General features: G+C 42.4%; 2 protein-coding genes across 4 annotated transcripts; both read right to left on the minus strand.

The window, feature by feature from the left end:
• Positions 1 to 261: 261 nt before the first annotated feature.
• zgc:123278 (uncharacterized protein LOC641569 homolog) lies at positions 262 to 2413 on the minus strand. Of its 2 annotated transcripts, none has more exons than XM_062390901.1 (6): positions 2282 to 2413; positions 2105 to 2189; positions 1944 to 2009; positions 1424 to 1587; positions 1179 to 1281; positions 262 to 946 (listed from the first exon to the last, which is right to left on the minus strand). In XM_062390901.1, exons 1-6 carry the CDS (start codon positions 2321 to 2323, stop codon positions 846 to 848), a joined length of 561 nt encoding a protein of 186 aa, XP_062246885.1. In that variant the 5' UTR covers positions 2324 to 2413; the 3' UTR covers positions 262 to 845. The 2 variants fall into 2 exon arrangements, with proteins under 2 accessions (XP_062246885.1, XP_062246884.1); XM_062390900.1 differs by having other exon boundaries at positions 262 to 951.
• A 1484-nt stretch (positions 2414 to 3897) lies between these two features.
• LOC133955259 (GTPase HRas) lies at positions 3898 to 18538 on the minus strand. Of its 2 annotated transcripts, none has more exons than XM_062390004.1 (6): positions 18246 to 18538; positions 10231 to 10371; positions 9083 to 9261; positions 7698 to 7857; positions 6957 to 7081; positions 3898 to 6309 (listed from the first exon to the last, which is right to left on the minus strand). In XM_062390004.1, exons 2-5 carry the CDS (start codon positions 10339 to 10341, stop codon positions 6962 to 6964), a joined length of 570 nt encoding a protein of 189 aa, XP_062245988.1. In that variant the 5' UTR covers positions 10342 to 10371; positions 18246 to 18538; the 3' UTR covers positions 3898 to 6309; positions 6957 to 6961. The 2 variants fall into 2 exon arrangements, with proteins under 2 accessions (XP_062245988.1, XP_062245987.1); XM_062390003.1 differs by having other exon boundaries at positions 10231 to 10374.
• Positions 18539 to 18598: the final 60 nt, after the last annotated feature.

Raw genomic sequence — 18598 nt, forward strand, 5'->3', positions numbered from 1 at the left:
AAAGACATATTGTTGCTACTGAGTGAGAGAATGACCAACTTTTGATAAACAAGAAAACATTATTCAAATCTGAATATGATCAATTAGGCGTTACATCTCCTCACTGTGCTCACATAATGAACATAATGACACGTATTAAACTCTCATTGTATTACTGTTGGTGAAAATTATACGGTGATAATCGTTTTATTGCTCAGCCCTGAATATAATATGGAACCACAGCTGAAGCGTAAAAGAAAACTTGACCTTTGCTGAAAATGATTTGAATATCTAAACACAATGGGTTTATTTCTTCATTCCTATTGACAAGAATTAGACTTTATTTACAAGTATTCCTATAAACACCGTTTCTTTTTCAGTGCCATCCAAAGTGTATAATGAATTCAAAAAGTTGTTGTTGATGTGGATTTTTAAACAGAACATCTGGCAAATGCACAAGCCTGACTCTTCTGTAATAAACTGTCGTATGAGGCTTCACCTTGATTTGAATTACAGTCTCTTCTCTTCTCCGGTCAAAAGTCCACAAGATTTATGGCCGAGGTCACAGCAGGTGCAGTGAAATCACAGCTTTATGAGCCGCCAGTAAAGTAATTCACGTCTCTCAACACAGTTTTACAACTGCCAAAGTGATTCAGCTTTTAAAAACACACACAAAAATCTCAAAACATCAGATGCTTTTTACCCTCGTAATCGTACAAAATATTCACAGCATTGCAGTATTTGTCTTAAAAATCATGAACTATAAAACCATCAATGGATACCATCTGACACTGAACACGGGATAAGACACACAACCGGTTTTACACAAATGATCGTCACGTTCCAGAGAACACTAACAGTTGGTTTCATATGCTTGAAAGAAAGGTGGACCGTCGTCTCTGGGTAGAGACAGATACGAGCTCCCATCTTCCCTTGAGAGAACCTCTGCTTGTCTTTGATACTGCAGCTGGCCTAGAAAAAAGAATTCTTGTCAATCATAACAAAGTCATAAACACAAGGACAGGGGAAAGGGGATTTCAGTCATTCAGATTTATGAGGGGTTAAACTAATAAGAGGTGGCCTAGATATGGATCTGGGATCTGTCTTATCAACATGAGCTTGTATCTGGAGCAGGGATGTTTGTGTTGGTTTGAATCAACATGGCGCCTCACTTCTCTTCCGGTGTGAGCGTTACTTACACGAGGCGTGTCCAGGCTCGGAGGGAGGCTGCATGCACACGGGAGGGCAGTCTCCGAACGCGACCTGCATCACCTGCAGGAGGCTCATGAGGTCACACTCACCCTGACAGGAGGACAAGGAACATTCACACATCTGTAGCAGCGCCATAAAGTGTCACTCTGTAATCCTGATCTCATTGTCTGTTTCTTTTATTTTAAAATGCAGCTCTGTAAATGAATATGAGATCATGTTTCGTGTTCCTCACACTCTTCCAGTCCTCCAGGTAAGGCAGCTCCACTTCTCCGTTGCTGGAGGTGTAATTTCCTCTGAGTATCATCATGTCTTGTGTGGGCTTGATGTAGCAGAGAGGAGGAGTCTGAGGGTAGCTGTCCTCGAGCCACAGGCACACGGGGATGTTGTAGGACGCGTCTTGTGCGACAACAAGAGAGAGTTGTGTTTAACTTTACAAATCAAGTGATTTCAGTTTGAAATTTATCTCGTTTTCGTATCTGCCCTTTCTAGTGTTTGTGTGCTGTTTCGTTTTGCTGCTCACATTTGTCTCAGCATATATGTATATCTAAATACCTTATCTTACATAATTGATAAGGTCTATATAATAATAACTGTTTTAAATATGTAACTTGTTATTTGACTTCAGCCTGACAACTTTACACCAGGTAAAAGCAAGGGCTCTTTGTTTACTCTGGCATATTTACAGCGTTGTTATTAATATGCCAAAAAATGAACTTGTTTCTATTGAGTTACTAAATTAAAGTGATTGTTACCATTAAATTCGACAGGAAGGGTTCCAGTCAGACTCATCAAGTCCTTGATGGATCCATCATTATAAACTGTGCAAAGCAAATGAGAACAACGTGCATCGTTACGTATGAATTGAAATGATCTCACGTTTAATAAGATAAGAAACAATTATTTTGCATCTCACCAAATTCATCCATCCTGGGCACCAGCCATTTGAAGTTGGTCGTTGCAACAAATATGTCATGAGCCACATGCTTGCGAAGATAATTCTTAAAAAAAAAAAAGAAACTTAATCGTAAAGTTCAGTAATTATGTTTGACGAGAATTCATTCTGGCTTCAATTGATGATGATCATTCTTACCTTCGGCAGCATTTTCCTAATTGAGCCCTCGCTGTACGACATGATCACGATTCATCCACAGGGTTAGGGTTAGGGTTTTGACTTTGTATCCCTTGGATCATCGACACTCAACAACACTCGCCTCGCCTCCGTCTGTCTGGTTTATGGACAACCACTCGTCTTTTATGACTCTTGAAAGCCAGTGACAGAGCAGCTTCACCATCACACACGTCATCTGCCCTCAAAACTATTAACTGCGCTTCATGGATCAAACCAAACAGACTGGGACACAGTGTAATGTTGGAGTAACAAACCAACATGGTTTTACTTTGACTATATTCATGATTTATGATCTGTTTTCTTGGGACAGGATAAATACTAGGATCCCCCTGCTAATGTGTTTGTACCTTTACACTTAATCCAAAGTGATAAGGATCATTGCAAAGTGCAGATCAATAAGGATATATTAACCTTTAACCTCTATCAAAGTAATGCAGTCCAGTGGAACCATATGGGGGAAACAAAGTTGAACTAGTTGTTTTCATTTAATAACTCAGAAGTTGCTTATACACTAAAGTGAAGTGAGACAAATATCTACCAAATATTGAGCCAATACCAAGGCCCCTATTAAGTTGGATAAAACAAACTTTAGTCAATTAGGACGTAAGGGGAGAGAATCAAATTTTTTGTCCATATATATATAAATGTTTTGCTAAGTTTCAAAGTAAGATAGGTGGGCCCAGTTCAAATGTACAATCAACAGTAAAATCTCCTGTGATCATTGCTGCTGACGGTAAAACTAATGTGCAAACACAAGATTTACGAGCGTCCTCTGAACCTTCATCACGCCCTGTACCTCCCACATTGTGTTGATACAATTTAACCCGTACAATACGATCCTGCCAGGCAAGCAGGGACAATACCTTTCTGAATCTATTATTTATGCTGTATGGGAAATCAGTTAAGCCATTTTTGTAAAAAAAAAAAAAAAAATCAATAAATAAAAGTATCTGTCTTGGTTGTTAATACTCTCAAAAACAATACACAAAACAGCCTGTAGGTGGCAGCAAATCTTAAATTAGAGGGGAACTTGTTGTGACGTGTGACGGTTGAAAGTTCAAGACACGGTTTCATCTTTAACATCTTTATTCCTGTCCTGCAATACATTTGCCACATTTTTTTTTTAAAGAGTAAATACATCTTAAATAGCTAAACAGTTGACATTTTCACAAATTCCTTCCACGCCTCCACTCCACAGTTTGCAAGGGGGAGAAACGAGCCCTTGAGCACACTGTATTCCTTGTGCAAAACTCCCAGTGGTCCGTACAGTCGTTGTCATGCTCGCCAGGTTTTCTGACACATATACTTGTGGTCTGCTGGCTAGAGTATCACCGTGGAAACATGACGCTGATATTCTAATGTGATGGGAATTTGAATGCATAGATCTTTTTGGAATTCTATGGTTTTATTATGAATGTTTTGTTTAGAGGTCGACGGGGGAGAGGACAAGCCCGCTATTTGGACTGTCACTACATGTTATGGGTTTTTCTTCTTCTTCTTCCATTAAAAGTTTTGGATTACATCTGTTGAAAAATAAAAGTTGGGAACACAGCCCCAAAGAAACGGACCAACTCCTGCATTGTTTCAGTATTGTAATTTTTTTTTAACACAAGGCTTCTCGCAAACAATATCTAAATACTCCAACACATTCACAGTTCATATCTGTCGTCTAAGCAGAGAAATGAACCCATAAAAAACAACTTGACCACTATCATCCACACATCAACTAGACTGGTCATATTTTTAAGCAATGTTATGTATGGAAAAAGAATCACTTCACCTGTACAAAATCAATACAAAATAAAAGTTCTGTTCGAATGAGGCAGTGGCAAAATAACATTTGACATCTTCTGCCTCCAGTGTTTGGATCATTATTACACATGACCAATTCTCAAAACTGTGAAAGTTAAATGTGTATTAACTGCTATAATTTGTGTTAATTAACATCATATATTCCAACGGAACAGGAATAAAACTCCATGGACATGAGAGCAAGACAACTTGGCTTGTACTGGACGTTGTCTGAAAGAATTTGCTTTAATTTGTTTTGTTTTTCAGTCGTGTTAAACAGGATCACATTCACATGCTTTTTACAGAGAACCCCCCCCACCCCTCTATTTAAAAATAATAATAATAATAATCAGTGTAGTGTTTTTATGGGCTTGTCCTGTCTTTCAATTTCTGTACAGTGCATGTCTAAACTCAACACACCTCTATATCGTTTTTCAGTTGCACACAATAAAACATGAACAAAACAATGCAGCAACCAGAACATGGTAATCATCTCAGGTAGAGCCTGCTGCACACATGAGGTACAAACTAGATAACATAAGGCCAAGTGAACACAGAGCAATCTTTTTTTCATTCAGGCAGCAAGTTAATGCAGTTGTGGAGAGCAACGAGATAGTCAGTGTTAACAAAAAGGAAGAAGCAAAGCTATGATAACCCAACATCCACCGCTTACTATGCACAACAGCCCTACATATAGAGGATAAATATATGGTTGTGACATGATTAGCACCTGACTTGTATTTGTGTCTTTGAAGAGCTGAGGTTGCAGTGACAGAGGAGTAGTTTTGAGGATAGAGTGGCGTGAGGGAAAAACTGAAGTGAGGCAGGACTTGTGCATTACGCCCTGCGAAGCTTTCTGGTGACATCCGTAGCCCTGGTTTCCAGGACTGTCCCAGGACTGAGGAGACCCTTATCGGACCCCCCCCACACCCCTTATCCTGAGCCTTATTAACCACAAGGAGCGATCCTTGGAAAATCTAAAAACTAACTGTAATCATCATGTTGCAAATAAGTTATACACGCTCTGCAGTTGCTGGAAAGAAAGCTGGAAAGAAAGTCACCCAACACCACAATCTGCGTTTATCCATATCTACAGGTAGCCTCTCCTGCAACTGCAATGATGACAACTACACTTTCATGCACTGTACCTCTCGCCCCCTCAACCGAAGTGAAACAGGAAAATAAGTAGTCATGAGAGGTGGTTTATTCCCAATACTTTGTGTTCATTGGACAGTTAAGAATCCTATTGCACCAGAACCTACGTACACTAGCTGTTACTATTATTATTAATTCACAAAGACAACTCTTAGCAAAGAAACATCTGCGAGGAGAGAGGGCAGCTGAATTCTTGAAATTCATCTATCTCTATATTTTCCATTTGAGATATCTACCCTGAAAAAGAACTTCTATGTCAGGCCAGTCTTGGAAAAAAAAAGTCAAACCAGGCATTGTTGGAAACGAACACCCTCGCTCACATAGTGCTCAGGGACTTTCAAAATCCTCCAATCACCAAAAATGTTCCATATCAAAAATCAAAATCAAAAAGACTTTTACCGCTAGGCTAACTGTTAAACAACAATGACAAATAATAGTCGTTCCCATGTCAACCTCCACCCCCGGTAATCAGTATGACGAAGCCAATCGGGGGAAACCAGAGGCAGTTGGAGTCAGGTGGAGATGAAAAATCTTGTAAGAGCTGTTAGGGTAACTAATTGTCAATTCCAGTCCTTTCCATTTCAGTCAGTCGGTCCTTCCAGTGGTCAGGCAAAGGGGAGCGGGATTAGGCAAATGTAGGAGGGCGGTTGGTGACGCCCCCTTTAAGACCAGTGTTGAGACTGAAAACAATAAGTTAGCAGAAAACGTGTGGAGCTACCCAGCGAGGCCGCACTGGAGTTGACAAAGAGTCATTAGTGGTGTTGCTCACAGGTCGACGAGTGGACCAAAAAGAAACAAAAAAAGGGAGCAGACCAGGCTTGTTCGGCCAGCCACTTAATAGGCAACAATCCCAAAATCCTCCTTTCCATAACAGGGTCTATGGTTCAGTCAGCTCTGGTGGTTTCCTCGAGAGCGTTTTTGCTTCAATCGTCCTCTTTTTGAAAAAGTTTATATTTCATCATTGAGTTGTTTTTATCTTCCTGCCTTTAAGTCCATGCTGCCACTACGCGCTGTAGCATTTATTCTCAACGTCCAACTGTCAGCTGGGGACACAAGAGGCGGACAGAAGTTAGTTAGGTTGTTGTTACTGAGGTGCAACATGTGTATAAAGCTTTAACAACAGGAGCAACGAATGCATGATTCTTCCTTAAGTGAATGATTAACGTAATTTCATTGTTTTCAAGAATGTGACCTGATGAAATACGTTGGGATTCATTGAAAACCCAAATGCAATCAGAGACGTTTTAAAAGTTGCGTTTCAGACAATTACAGACAGACTACATTAGTGTTTTATTTACGAGGATGTGCCTGCTGACCAAGGCTCAGTGGGGAAGAGACATGTTGGTGGAGGAATTTCTGCAAGATTGTCAGCTTTATTGGTTCTTTCAAAACATTTCCACAACTTAAGGGAAAAGGCAATGACTTACAATAAAAGCCAAATGTTTGAGCTAATTTGTCTCTATCTGCTTCAGTTTTTTTTAAACATTGGCAATCTGACAGCTCCTGAGAAATCACAGGTTTTAGGTGGGTGTTTTCAAATGATGCTTAGGTTTTAGACTTTTGATTTGGCGCCCGAGATATTAAAGGTTTTTCTTTTTACATGTGATTTATACGATGTTTAAACAAAGACATACTGTACAGAAAACTTTGAGACAAGGCACACAAAAGGTTTTTGGGAGAAATGTCTCACCTGCATCACGATACCACACAGCGACAGCTCATACAGTCCTGACCGCTCTCGTCAGGTGGGTTCAGCTTCCTCAGTTTATGCTGTCTGATCTCTCTGACCAGTGTGTAGAAGGCATCCTCCACTCCCTGCAAACACACACAGACACAAAAACAAAAAACAGCTTCAGCAAGATCTGGACATTTTTGGTAAATCACAGGTCGAGCACGCTAACAATCCAGAGTTATCGCAACATTACGATGGCAATCCTGATAATTTCAGACACCCTCAATCAATAAATTATATCTTGAAGTTATCGCCTAGTTCTTTTGTGTAATCTAGCTTCTGAATGAATGAATGACTGTATGTACCTACAAGTGTGAGAGTGGGAGCTGTGCAGTGACTTTACAAGGCCTTTCAAATACTGTAGCTCTGTTCTCAAACCAAGGTAACCTGGCTATGAGTCACTGCCTGCGGCATAATAAAATGTTCCCAGCAACACAAATCACATCACACCGTGGGGCCTTTCTCTGCTCTTCATGTGCGTGGATACATAACTCAGACAGACAAATGGACAAAATAACATATTTGACATGGCTTATACCAGGACATTTATTGAGTGGAGTATCCATAAAATCTGGATATTTAGAATTTGTGAGGGATGGTGGGAAAAATTGGGCAAATTTGGAAGTTTATAGCTTTGTTTGTGTGTGACGGAGAAAGAGTGAGATGCCTCCATGAGTGTGCTTCTGGTTCACCACCTACCTGTCGTGTCTTGGCAGAGGTCTCGATGTAAGGGATGCCGTAGGAGCGGGCGAGTTCCTGGGCTTGCCTCGTGTCCACCGTGCGTGCTGGGAGGTCACATTTGTTTCCGACAAGCACCATGGGAACATCATCTGAGTCCTTTACACGTTTAATCTGTTCTCTGTGGTTTTCAAAAACAGGAAAATGTGATGAGGAGTTTCATTTTGCAAAATGAATGCAATTTCCTTCGCCTATCTTGGCGCTGGATTTAATCACAGTGACATCTCTCTGGGTTGGAAACCTCCCAGTTTCCTAAACAACAGCAGCTAACCACCAAGGGAGCTCTAGGACCCTGAGGAAGACCCAGGGCCCGCTGGTGCTGGGCTGTGCTGCACTGCTGAAGGAGGGAGCCGGAGAGGAAGGGAGGGAGGGATGGACAACAGGCAGGCTGCGAACAGCATTACCTCATCATTACAGCAGCCAGCGCCAAATGCCAGGCAGCCAGGGGGAACTGAGCGAGAGGAGTGGGTCAGATCAATCAGCTCAGTCCTTTCTCCCTCAGCCACAGTGCAGCAGGATGCATCCACCACAGCGAACCCAGCCCATCTGCAGTCAACACTGCTGATGCTGCTATAACCACCGTCAGAGCAGACATGATACCCTCTTCCAGGTGCACAAAATTGACGGCAGATATTTAAATAACTCCAACTGGGCCAGCACTTATTCTAGCATTCAGCCCAAGATCCATGAATGCTTTCACAGACTGCACAGAGACACTAAAAGTTGTGTTAAAGCTGTGGCCAGAACAGGCTAAGCTGCAATGGCAGAAAGTCAAACAACTGGTGTGTAATAAACACTGCAAAAACTGTAGAGGAGATGGCAAAGTAAATACTCAGCGTCTCACTCGCCTTGTGCATGACTGGCAAGTGGGTGTCGGATGTGATGAGAGAGACAGAATAAGGCAAAGATAGAGAACACACTGTCATCTCCATCTACACACACACACACACTTCTCCTTCCCTGTCCTTGGGAGTGCTACCTCTCCCCGCTCTTCTAATTGAGTCAGGATCGATTTCATTGGCTTCATGCTGTAATCCTTCAGTTGGGGGCTAAGCCGTGTTAAACGCTACAGCATGACATCAACCCACTGCTGCAGAGAGCTGGCACACACACGGATACACACCCCTCTCCCTCCAGAGCCTAACGGGAGTCCCTCTGACACACACACACACACACACACACACTCTGCACTGAACCTTACAGGAGAACAGAAAGGATTCTGTGTCTGAACCCCATCATGACTGGTCTGTTACCTCGCCAGTAGATCACATCCTGCTCAATAACAATGTTTTGTCTCATAACTTGTGACGGCTTCTGCTCTGCGTCTTTCTTTCGCACGTACACACCTGTACTGGTGAATGTCCTCAAAAGACTTGGTGTTGTTGATGGCAAAGACACAGAGGAAACCCTCCCCTGTCCTCATGTACTGGTCCCTCATGGCGCTGTACTCCTCCTGACCTGCAGTGTCCAGGATGTCCAACAGGCAGGTCTCCCCGTCAATCACAACTTGTTTCCGGTACGAGTCCTGCAGGAAAAAGACGGAACAACTTTTCCAGTTTGAAAAATGCACCAGGAGATTCTGCAGGTATCGATATCTTTTTCATGTATAGCTCCTGCTTTTTATCCTGAGATATTTGTATTCTTTAGTTTAGCATCTGTCATGTGTGACACTGGCTGATAAACTCTGGAGAATGTCAACTCACAGACCTTTGCATTCTCACATACAGCCCCTTTCAGAAATGCTCTGGATATCCGTCAGAAATTATCCAGAGTTCAGTGCATTTCTGAAAGCAGCTTAGAGGTGGTGAAGACAACAGTGAACTGTGTGAATTAGCAATCCTCAGAAATCTGACATAAAACAGATAAGGTGGGATTTGAGTCAACTGTGGGACCTCCACTGATGATCACATGTATTAGGTTTATATCTGTTTTCAACTACCTGTTCTCTTCCGGGTCAAATGACCATAAAGAGATCAGAGGATCAGGGTATCCGAGCCAATGTTTAGCCTTCCAACACACAGCCACAAAAACATGGAGTGCTGTCCCTTTGTTTGTTAGAGCATAGGGGCCAGGAATGCAAATACACAAAAAGGACATTGTCTGGCCAGAGGCAGGCGTGGTGAGAAAGAGAGGGAGAGAGTGGAGACAGAGGATATCCAGGAGAGAAAAGAGAGGGGAAAACAGTCTCACTGGATTCCCTCTACTCTCTGCAATGTCCTATTTTCATGAAAACACCAAAATGACAAAGAAGGGCAGTGTAAATACTTCGTCTTTAAACAAAATTTGAAATTGCATCCCAGCCTGACCATTTGGAAGAATTACATTTATCAAATTATATTAACTTAGTTTAGACTGAGCTGTCTCAGGGTTTACACAATATTGTTCAGCAGTGACATGGGTTTGGCAGGAAGGAACTTTTTTTTAAAGAAAATGCCCAACCCTTCTGAGGCCCTCAACAAGAACAGTGTGTAGAACATGCAGGAGAGGACCGCACCTCTATGGTGGGGTCATATTCATCCACAAAGTGGTTCTGGATGAGCTGGATGGTGAGTGCACTCTTGCCCACGCCTCCAGCTCCCACCACCACCAGCTTATACTCCGTCATCTTTTCCGCTGCTGCTCACCACACGCACCACTGCTGGAGAGAAGAAAGGGAGAAGGTGCAGGTTAGCACACTGACAAAAATAAAACATAGACACACACATTATCAGAACCACCCATACACACAGATATTTTCTGCCGTGATGCAGCTCAAAGCCACCTGTACCGACAACAAATATATGTAGCCATTATTGCCTAGTGGTGAGAAACATTAGTGGTTTATGTGTGTGTGTGTGTCTGTAGTGGGGGCTGAGGTTGAGACCCTCAAAGGGGAATGTGAAAAATGTGCTGAAGGTACTCAATGTTCCAATCCTCTCCCGCTCAGTGTTAGCAGCAGAGTGTGTGTATTTATGAGAGGGAATGATGGGGGGGAGAAAGAGAGAGAGAGAGGAGGGGCATGACACAGGCAGACTGATCCTCATCACTCAGGCTTCACATTACTCATGTCTCTTTTGAACCGAAGGTGATAGACACCAGAGCCAGTGCTGTCAGATAACAAGAAAACAAAAAACACACTGCTGTTACAAAATATCACTGAATAGAATTTTTTAAAAGCACTAAAACGATGTATACCTTGGAGTACCTGCACATCACCATTTCAATAATAATTTAAATAATGAATCAGTTCCCTATTGCCAACAACGTTGGGTTTTTGCTGTGTGCCATGTTAGTGGTCGCTTTTCCCCGGTTATTACAGAGGGATTGATCCACAGCAACAGAACAAGAGGCCTAAAAGAGGCCTCCAGGTGTACCTTCGGTTGCCCTCTGTGGACCCACTGAGCGCACTTAATAGGTCTAGTCAAAACCCCAAGCATAAGTCAAAGCATTTTATTAAAGAAACATGTCAGTCTCTTGAGAAACAATAAGTGATGTCTATTTTCTGAAGGTAAAACTTACACGGGGAAACAATACCTTAAACAGGAATGTATGGACCTTGGGTATTTGAAAACGATAACGATAAAGTAAAGCAGTTCCTACATTGAGGTAAAATTAACATTTGCATTTTGAACAATTTTGGAATACAAAGTTCTGCTAAATAATTAAAAAAAAAAACTAATAATGGGAACCCTTCTGATATATATTTCAGGAAATAGTTTTGTTAAAGCATTTAATATCAGCTTCTGACATTGGGGGATCACTTAGAGATAAACACAGCAAATCTTTATGTCTGAAATGGAGACACACAATCTCCCAAATTTAGTGACAACAAAATATTTCAAATGCTTTAGAGTCAGCTGTCATTCTAACCCTATTTACCCTGCTTTAACTTTTGCATTGAAATGCAACATTCAGCTAAGTAATGGTAAATTTGGGGCATTTCAGTTTCAGATGTGTATTCTTAAAATATATGACGTCGACGAGGTGTCCTGAGTAAATGTGGGAATTTTGCAGAAAAGCTTGTGGTATTTGTGTTATCATTTTAAACTGTCGAGTAAGCTGGAAGCACACAAGTATAAACATGCATGGACACAAGCCCACAAAAAGGTACACAAATACACCGAGCACCCCGCAACACTGCTGGCCAGTGAAATTCCAGGCATGTTGCGTCAACTGGTAGAGTGTAGTCATATGGGTGTTTCCACTACATACAGTGGCTAAGTGTGACTCAACTTATTTGCAGAAAAAAAACTATGACCTTAACATGACCGGACACCAGCAGCCCAGCGGAGGACACGATGAGTCATTGCTTAGGCGACAACAAGACTTTCACAATACTGAATTCAATGCAAGCCAGAACTAGTGTGACCAAACCTACAGCCAGCCACAAGTAAAGTAAGTTGGAGGCCCATAGCAACTGCAGGAACCTGCCACAGTTATTGTATTGGCCAAATTATTATTGAACAAATAACTGTGCAGCCTTAATATTATGTATTACCTCCAATGGCATACAGGAAATCACTGGGAATTCCTGTATCTCTAAAAATAACTCAAGTGGCAGTTGAATTTCACTTTCTGTTTTGACAGTAGCGAGCAAAGACTCTGCTCCAGATGTTTTTACACTACTCTATTTTGACAGCATGCGGCCATAACTTTAACAAGAAACCACCCTAACACCCAACACGCCCTACATTCCTCAAAAGCTGACTTTCTCATGTCTTACGGTTCAGAGTAATGAAAAGGTCACGTTGGGTTTAACATCACAGCTCATTGACAGTGTCTCACTTTGCTGAATGTTCCTGAGGTGAGCTGCAGAGGAAAAACACCAACCAGCACCACCTGCTACAGTGTATTATCAATCTGTCAGGATTTCATGAGCACCTCAGGTCACAAACGCTTTTTTTCTTTGAATTCTTCAGGGTACCAACTGTCATCCCAAAGATAAGATGCATCACATGTAGCTCACTCAAGACGAGCTGGAACTTTTGTCTAAGTAAAACATGCAAAGTAAACATATAAAGTTCTTTCAGTCCTGGGATTAAGTAACGGACTTGCTAGTGATTTTGTTTCTGGTTGTTAACAGAAACTGTGCGCACCTCTGTAAAAACCTCTGTTTGGGTTATTTGTGTGCAACTCTGCTGCAGCAGTCTAAGATTAGCCAAGACTTAGACTGGCTCACTTGTGGTAATGATTGACAGGAAAAGCAGACTGGTTAAGTGAAGACACGGCCATTTAGCTGCACACATTCAGTCACAGACACACATACGTGTTCCAGCGACACATCCTTGATCCCACAAACCTTTGCTTCATTCGCCTCAATGTAACAGGTAGCTTTGAAGGCCCTTCAACAATTTAAACAGCGGTTTGCCTTTAAAATAAACCTGTGTCTATAATTTTCAAGCACAACAGGGAGGGAAATATCCTGACCCCTCAATCCTGTGACCAAACATTTGGCTTGCTTTTCCCTCACTGTAAATAAATCAACCTGGTACACAGTGCTGCTTTCCCTGGCCGGAGTACAGAGACCGTGTGGAGCCGCAGGGCCAGCGTTGCCGCTCAGAACCTGCTCTAAACAAATAAACAGCAGCTGTGCGAGACTGGTGCAGGGCAGCCAGATGCTGGAACACCTTCGGCCACTGGGGGCAACAAGCTCAAGGCAGGGGAGGAATTTAAATCAGGACTCGTCAGGAACCACATGTTCAAATCAGAAACATGACACAAATTAAATCCTTCTCATGATCAATTATTCTGCTGCTATTTTTCCTAATTAACTGATTAAATGTCCATCAGATTTCCCTTGCCAGTATAAGACAGCTTACACATGCCATTTGAAAAAAGGATGCCAATACCATTACAAGCCCAGTTTGGTTGATAAGGTCTTGAACCTTCTTTCCAAAATTCACGCTAACACATCAACACATGCTTGAACATACTCTGACCAGGAATTCCCCACGCATTAATTCATCTGACACTAACAAGCCAGTGGTATTAGTAATATTCACTTCTTCCCTCAATAGTCGCTTTTTCTTACGAACTTTTATGCCAATAAAAACAGACAATTAAAATGGTGAGTTGTAATGATGGAAAGAGTGGGATGCGTAAACAAATAAAAACAAAATGAAACTGACACCTGCCCTTTCACAAACACCCATCGCTCTCTGACGTGGTTGGTTATAGCGTCCCATCTCCATAATCAGATTTCGAGTGTACACCTGCCAAGCGTGTGGAATAAACAGCCTAAAATGCAGATTCAACTCATGCCCACCACCACAAGACTGGAGGAGGCAAAACAAGACAGCCCTCCATCTCCTCTCAAACTAGGCCACGTCTGCAGCTGATTAATAATACACACACACACACATATGGAAATTAATATGAAAAATGATCATTGACAGACATGCTCTCGCTCTCTCAGACACACTTGTTGTCTTTTATGTAGATAGAGAAAAGGAAAATCAATTTTTTTTAGGATTTTATCCAAATACGAGGACTAAGCAACTTTTTGTCAAAGTTCTTTTGTTCTGTGCACTCAGATGCTATCCTGTCCCATTGCCATAACCCCCGTTTACTCCTCTATTATATTACATTGTAAATGATGAGGTCACGAATAACATGTGCACACATGAACAAGCACTCATAACAATAACTAGTAAAAAGATGCACACAACTACAATGATGTCTCACTATGCTCTATTTTCCTTTATCAAAAATTCTGCACATTCTCCCGCTGTTTATATACAAGACTCTGAAACAGGCAATGGCTGCAGACTTGTCTACAAGTTGGTCCCCAACATCTTTGCATGGCTGCGCCCCTCTTGATCACAGAGGACTACACAGTATGTCTGTGTTTAGAGTTATTTATAGCATGCCACCTCCAGCCTGGGAAAATTAACAGTTCATTTTGAAACCCTAGAGCCCCGCTTGGACCTAGAGGATAATCTTACATGACAGCTTACGGAGGGTGCGAGCACAGAGCAGCGAGAGAGGTGATGGAAGGAGAGTGGCTGGGGCGGGGGGAGCAAAGGAGCAACAAGGCTACTCTTACTACATGCCAAGGGCACAGCAAACCACAGAAGGGAGGGAGTCGCCCTGGAAACTGAAAAATAAGTAAGGAAATCAATAATGAAAAAGTCAATAAAAAAAATCTCCTGACTTTTTTTCTGTGATTCTGTGTACCCTGGAAAACGGGCTCCATCACTTTACATGTCATGATGCAAGAAGGAGGGCACACAAACGGCTGTCTTCCCCCGACATGCATGCTGCTCCCCATTTAAGTGCTTAATTGGTTAAAGTATCCATACTGGCAGAGCCACATGCCCACTGCAGAGATAATAGATTTTTAATGGAGCGGTGATGGTAAGGAGACCCTCTCTAGGGAGGTATCACGGTCGAATACTGAGACTCCAAGACCCATCATAGAGCCCCGATACCCCACCGCACCCTCCTGGAGCTCTCCAATGACATCATCCTCCTAAACAGCATCCAAGCATAAGTGTTGACAAGCAGCCGGGGAATCACTGTTCTGCTCTCGGAGGCCAATGAAACAAAAGTAAGTGAAGTAATTATTAATCATTAGGTGTATGTGATAAATCCAGTTAGATTATAACACATTTTTAACAGGACTACCCATTTAATACTTATCTAAGACAGTGCCTCCTGTAGTTTTGCTCATAGGGAACCTCAGTTGAACCCGAGTATATTGAGAGAATACATCCGCACACTTAAACAAGTTGCTCTTAAAAGACACTGGGGTCTGTGTGACCTTTTCCACACTGGGTCATCCTTTTAGCCTGTTGGGCTGGGTGAGATGGTGGCGGCAGCAGCACAGATGAAAAGGTCAGCTGACCTCCACACAAAGGCCTGCCAGTTAGAGGAGCCATGAGGCTTATCATCCGACACCAAACACCCCGAAACTCATCAGTGGTCGTCTTTTGTTGTTGTTGTGTTTTTGCTGCAGTCGGAGGAATGAGTAAAACTTGTCAAGTTGTGTTTGAGTGCATGTGAAAGCACAGAGGGCCACAGAAATCATACTGTGGGTCATGTAAACAAAAATTGCCATCTCCTCACATGTAAACATGAACTAGATTTGTGAAAGCAGTATTGAAGTAGCAACTAACAAGAGCAACTCTTGCTTTGGGTTTCACCTGGACACCACTCGGGCTCCAGCTGCTCCGAGAAGAGGACAACAGATCAACATGACACCTCCATCACTACATGGACTGTCTCCAGCTGTTTTCCAGCTGCCTTGACTCAGAACCACAGAAGCTGACGTCAAACTCAAACGACAAACACTGGTCTTCCTTGATGGAATCGAATCCCCTCCCATCTGTAGACTACAGAGAGACTTAATATAAAAGTGTTAACATTTCTACCTTTGATGGCAATACAATCTAAACCATTATTCTCTGGAATTGCAATAACTAAAACATTAATATACCAAAAAGCAGAAGTTTTATTAATATTTTGGTTTAAGCTCTGAATAATTTTGAAAAAAAAGTTAGTGCTTGCAATTGAGGGCTCAAAAGAGAACAAGTATCGTCTGTGTGCATTGAACGTTTTTCTTGCGTAATCACCTATTTCAAGTCCCTCTAAGTCCTCATTAGACTTCACAATAACAGATAGTATTTCCATTGCAGTTATAAATATGGTGACAAAATCCATCTTTTGACCTCAGTCTACTGAATACCACACTAATACATTAAAATAAATGATTAACTATCTGCTACGGGGATATTGGGGTGAATTTGGGCGGCTATGCCTCAGGAGATCAAGCAGGCCGTTCAGTAACCAGAAGGTTGCCGGTTTGATCCCTGCCTACCCTACTCTGCTTGCCAAACTGTCTTCGGGAAAGATACTGACCCAAAACATTGACCCTGCACACAGATGTGTGAAACTGTGAATGGTGAAGCTGTACTGTAAAGAACTTGTAACATTTTCCAGAGTAGAAATTCATGTCAGACATCCTTCTTGTTGTCTTGTGGAATATGGGGTTCAGGGCGTGCACCAAAAATGGAAATATTTGTCCCAATCCATGTTCTTCCATGCAAGCTCGCCACAACATGTCTCTCAAATATGATGCTATAATAAGCAACAGTGATGTTAAGCTTGATAAAATAAGATATGAATCCGTCAGTGACAATTAAATGCCAAAAATGTAACAGAACACACTTTACTTTGTTTTCTATGAGAGCCTTCACTTAGATGGTTTTAGTTCTACTTTTTATAATGAGTTGATAACAAAATGGATTCTGAAAAACACTGTTGTAAGCTAGGGATGAATTAATTGTTTTGTGTAGCAGCCACTATGGCAGTAATCTGACTGATGGCCAATGACACATCAGTGCTTTCTTTTCAATCACTAAAGAGTTGATACAAATCCATGTCAGATATGCTTCTTGCTGTCCTGTGGTGTGTCGGGTGCAGGTTGTGAGCCAGATTCACATTATGTGTCTCTATGCCATTTTCTCAAAAATGATGCTATAATAAGAGACAGTGGATAAAATAAGATAGGACATGAACCAGCCAGTGACAATTATAAGCCAAAAAAGGAACAAAACACTCATTGCTTTGATTTTAGTTCTACTTTCGTATTTTTACAATGAGTTGCTAAAATAAGTTATGCAAAAAAAATGTAGTAAAACTAAAAGCCAGAAAAGACAACATGCAGAACACTCTGACTGATTCTCAATGAGGACCCCAACTTAAGATTGGATTCTACTTTTAGTTTAAGTCGATTTGACAACACAATGGACACAACGACGTAGCCTGTTGTCAGCTCGGGGGGGATGAATCTATCGTGTTGTTGTTGTGTCATGGCTGGAACCTGACCGACGGGCCGACCGCTTTCTTTTCCTCGCTTTCACTCTTCACGCAGCTGCACCATCCTCCGGAGCACGACCCGGATCCCCGTCAGCTTCATAAAGCGCCTTGTAATGGAATCTGACTTCCGCAGTGATACGTTCGGTTTGACTCGGTGTGACGGGGCGTCACCCTGCCCGTGTGAGTGGACACTGTCGGCGGCTGCAGCCTCGCACTCAACACGGTCTCCGCCCGGGGGACACACACACCGAAACGAAGCCTTCTGGTGGTGGTGGACGTGTTCATTTTTAAGTGCGTTCACTTTCGATTATCAACATGAGACGGAAAATATATTTTAAAAAATCCACAGCGGGCTAATGAGAGTCCCTCCATGGGTTCAGTTCCTCCACCCAAATGCCTCTTGGCTATCAACAGGGACCCCGACACAAAACAACACAATGTGGGATCAATATTTATAAATCACATATATTCCGTGATACGTGTAGTGAATGGGTGCAGGCGCTAGCATTGGGGTTGTGTGGCTAGCGTTAACGCCGGGGCGTGAATACAAACGTTAAGGCAGCTAGCTTAACACGTTTAAACCCGCAGTCATCTCCAAATGTACCCACACAAAAAACACACACAACACACAGAGGGTCGTTATTTAAAACAGCCGACATGTATTCGAGCCAACAGGGCCACGGCGGATAGGAATGTGCCCGGCATACTTACAACAAGCAGGGGTCTAATTAGCGACGTTTGCTCGGTCCACCACCGGGGAGGAGGAAAAATCTTTCAAGAGGAAACTCAATTTTCTTGGTTTGGTTTTTTCTTTTTTTTGTGTGTGTGTGTGTTTTTGTTGCTTCCCCCGTCGTCTCCAGTTATCTCCCGCAGCTTCTTCGTCTTCTCCTTCCCAGCTCGGGCAGCGATTTTTGCGTTTTCACTGGGTACAATGCGCCGGAGAGTTCCTGGGCTCTGTGGGTGAACCGAGCCCGCGTTGAACAATGTGCTCCCACAGACAGAGAGAGGAGAGCGGGGATGAGGAGCGGGGGAGCCCACGCCCAGCTCCATCACACATGGACCCG

Source organism: Platichthys flesus, chromosome 6, assembly GCF_949316205.1.
Source record: "Platichthys flesus chromosome 6, fPlaFle2.1, whole genome shotgun sequence".
NCBI classification, from domain to species: Eukaryota; Metazoa; Chordata; class Actinopteri; order Pleuronectiformes; family Pleuronectidae; genus Platichthys; species Platichthys flesus.

Bases quoted from the DNA above. Each gene is read 5' to 3' on its own strand.
- zgc:123278 (XM_062390900.1), bottom strand. From the start codon at position 2,323: ATGTCGTACAGCGAGGGCTCAATTAGGAAAATGCTGCCGAAG. The intron at 1,588-1,943 runs GTAACAATCACT...TTGTCGCACAAG, and splicing joins CCTTCCTGTCGAATTTAATG to ACGCGTCCTACAACATCCCC. The intron at 952-1,178 runs GTAAGTAACGCT...TCTTTTTTCTAG, and splicing joins CGAGCCTGGACACGCCTCGT to GCCAGCTGCAGTATCAAAGA.
- LOC133955259 (XM_062390004.1), bottom strand. From the start codon at position 10,341: ATGACGGAGTATAAGCTGGTGGTGGTGGGAGCTGGAGGCGTGGGCAAG. The intron at 7,858-9,082 runs GTGTGTACGTGC...TGAAAACCACAG, and splicing joins GAGGACATTCACCAGTACAG to AGAACAGATTAAACGTGTAA. The intron at 7,082-7,697 runs GTAGGTGGTGAA...GTGTGTTTGCAG, and splicing joins CCTCTGCCAAGACACGACAG to GGAGTGGAGGATGCCTTCTA.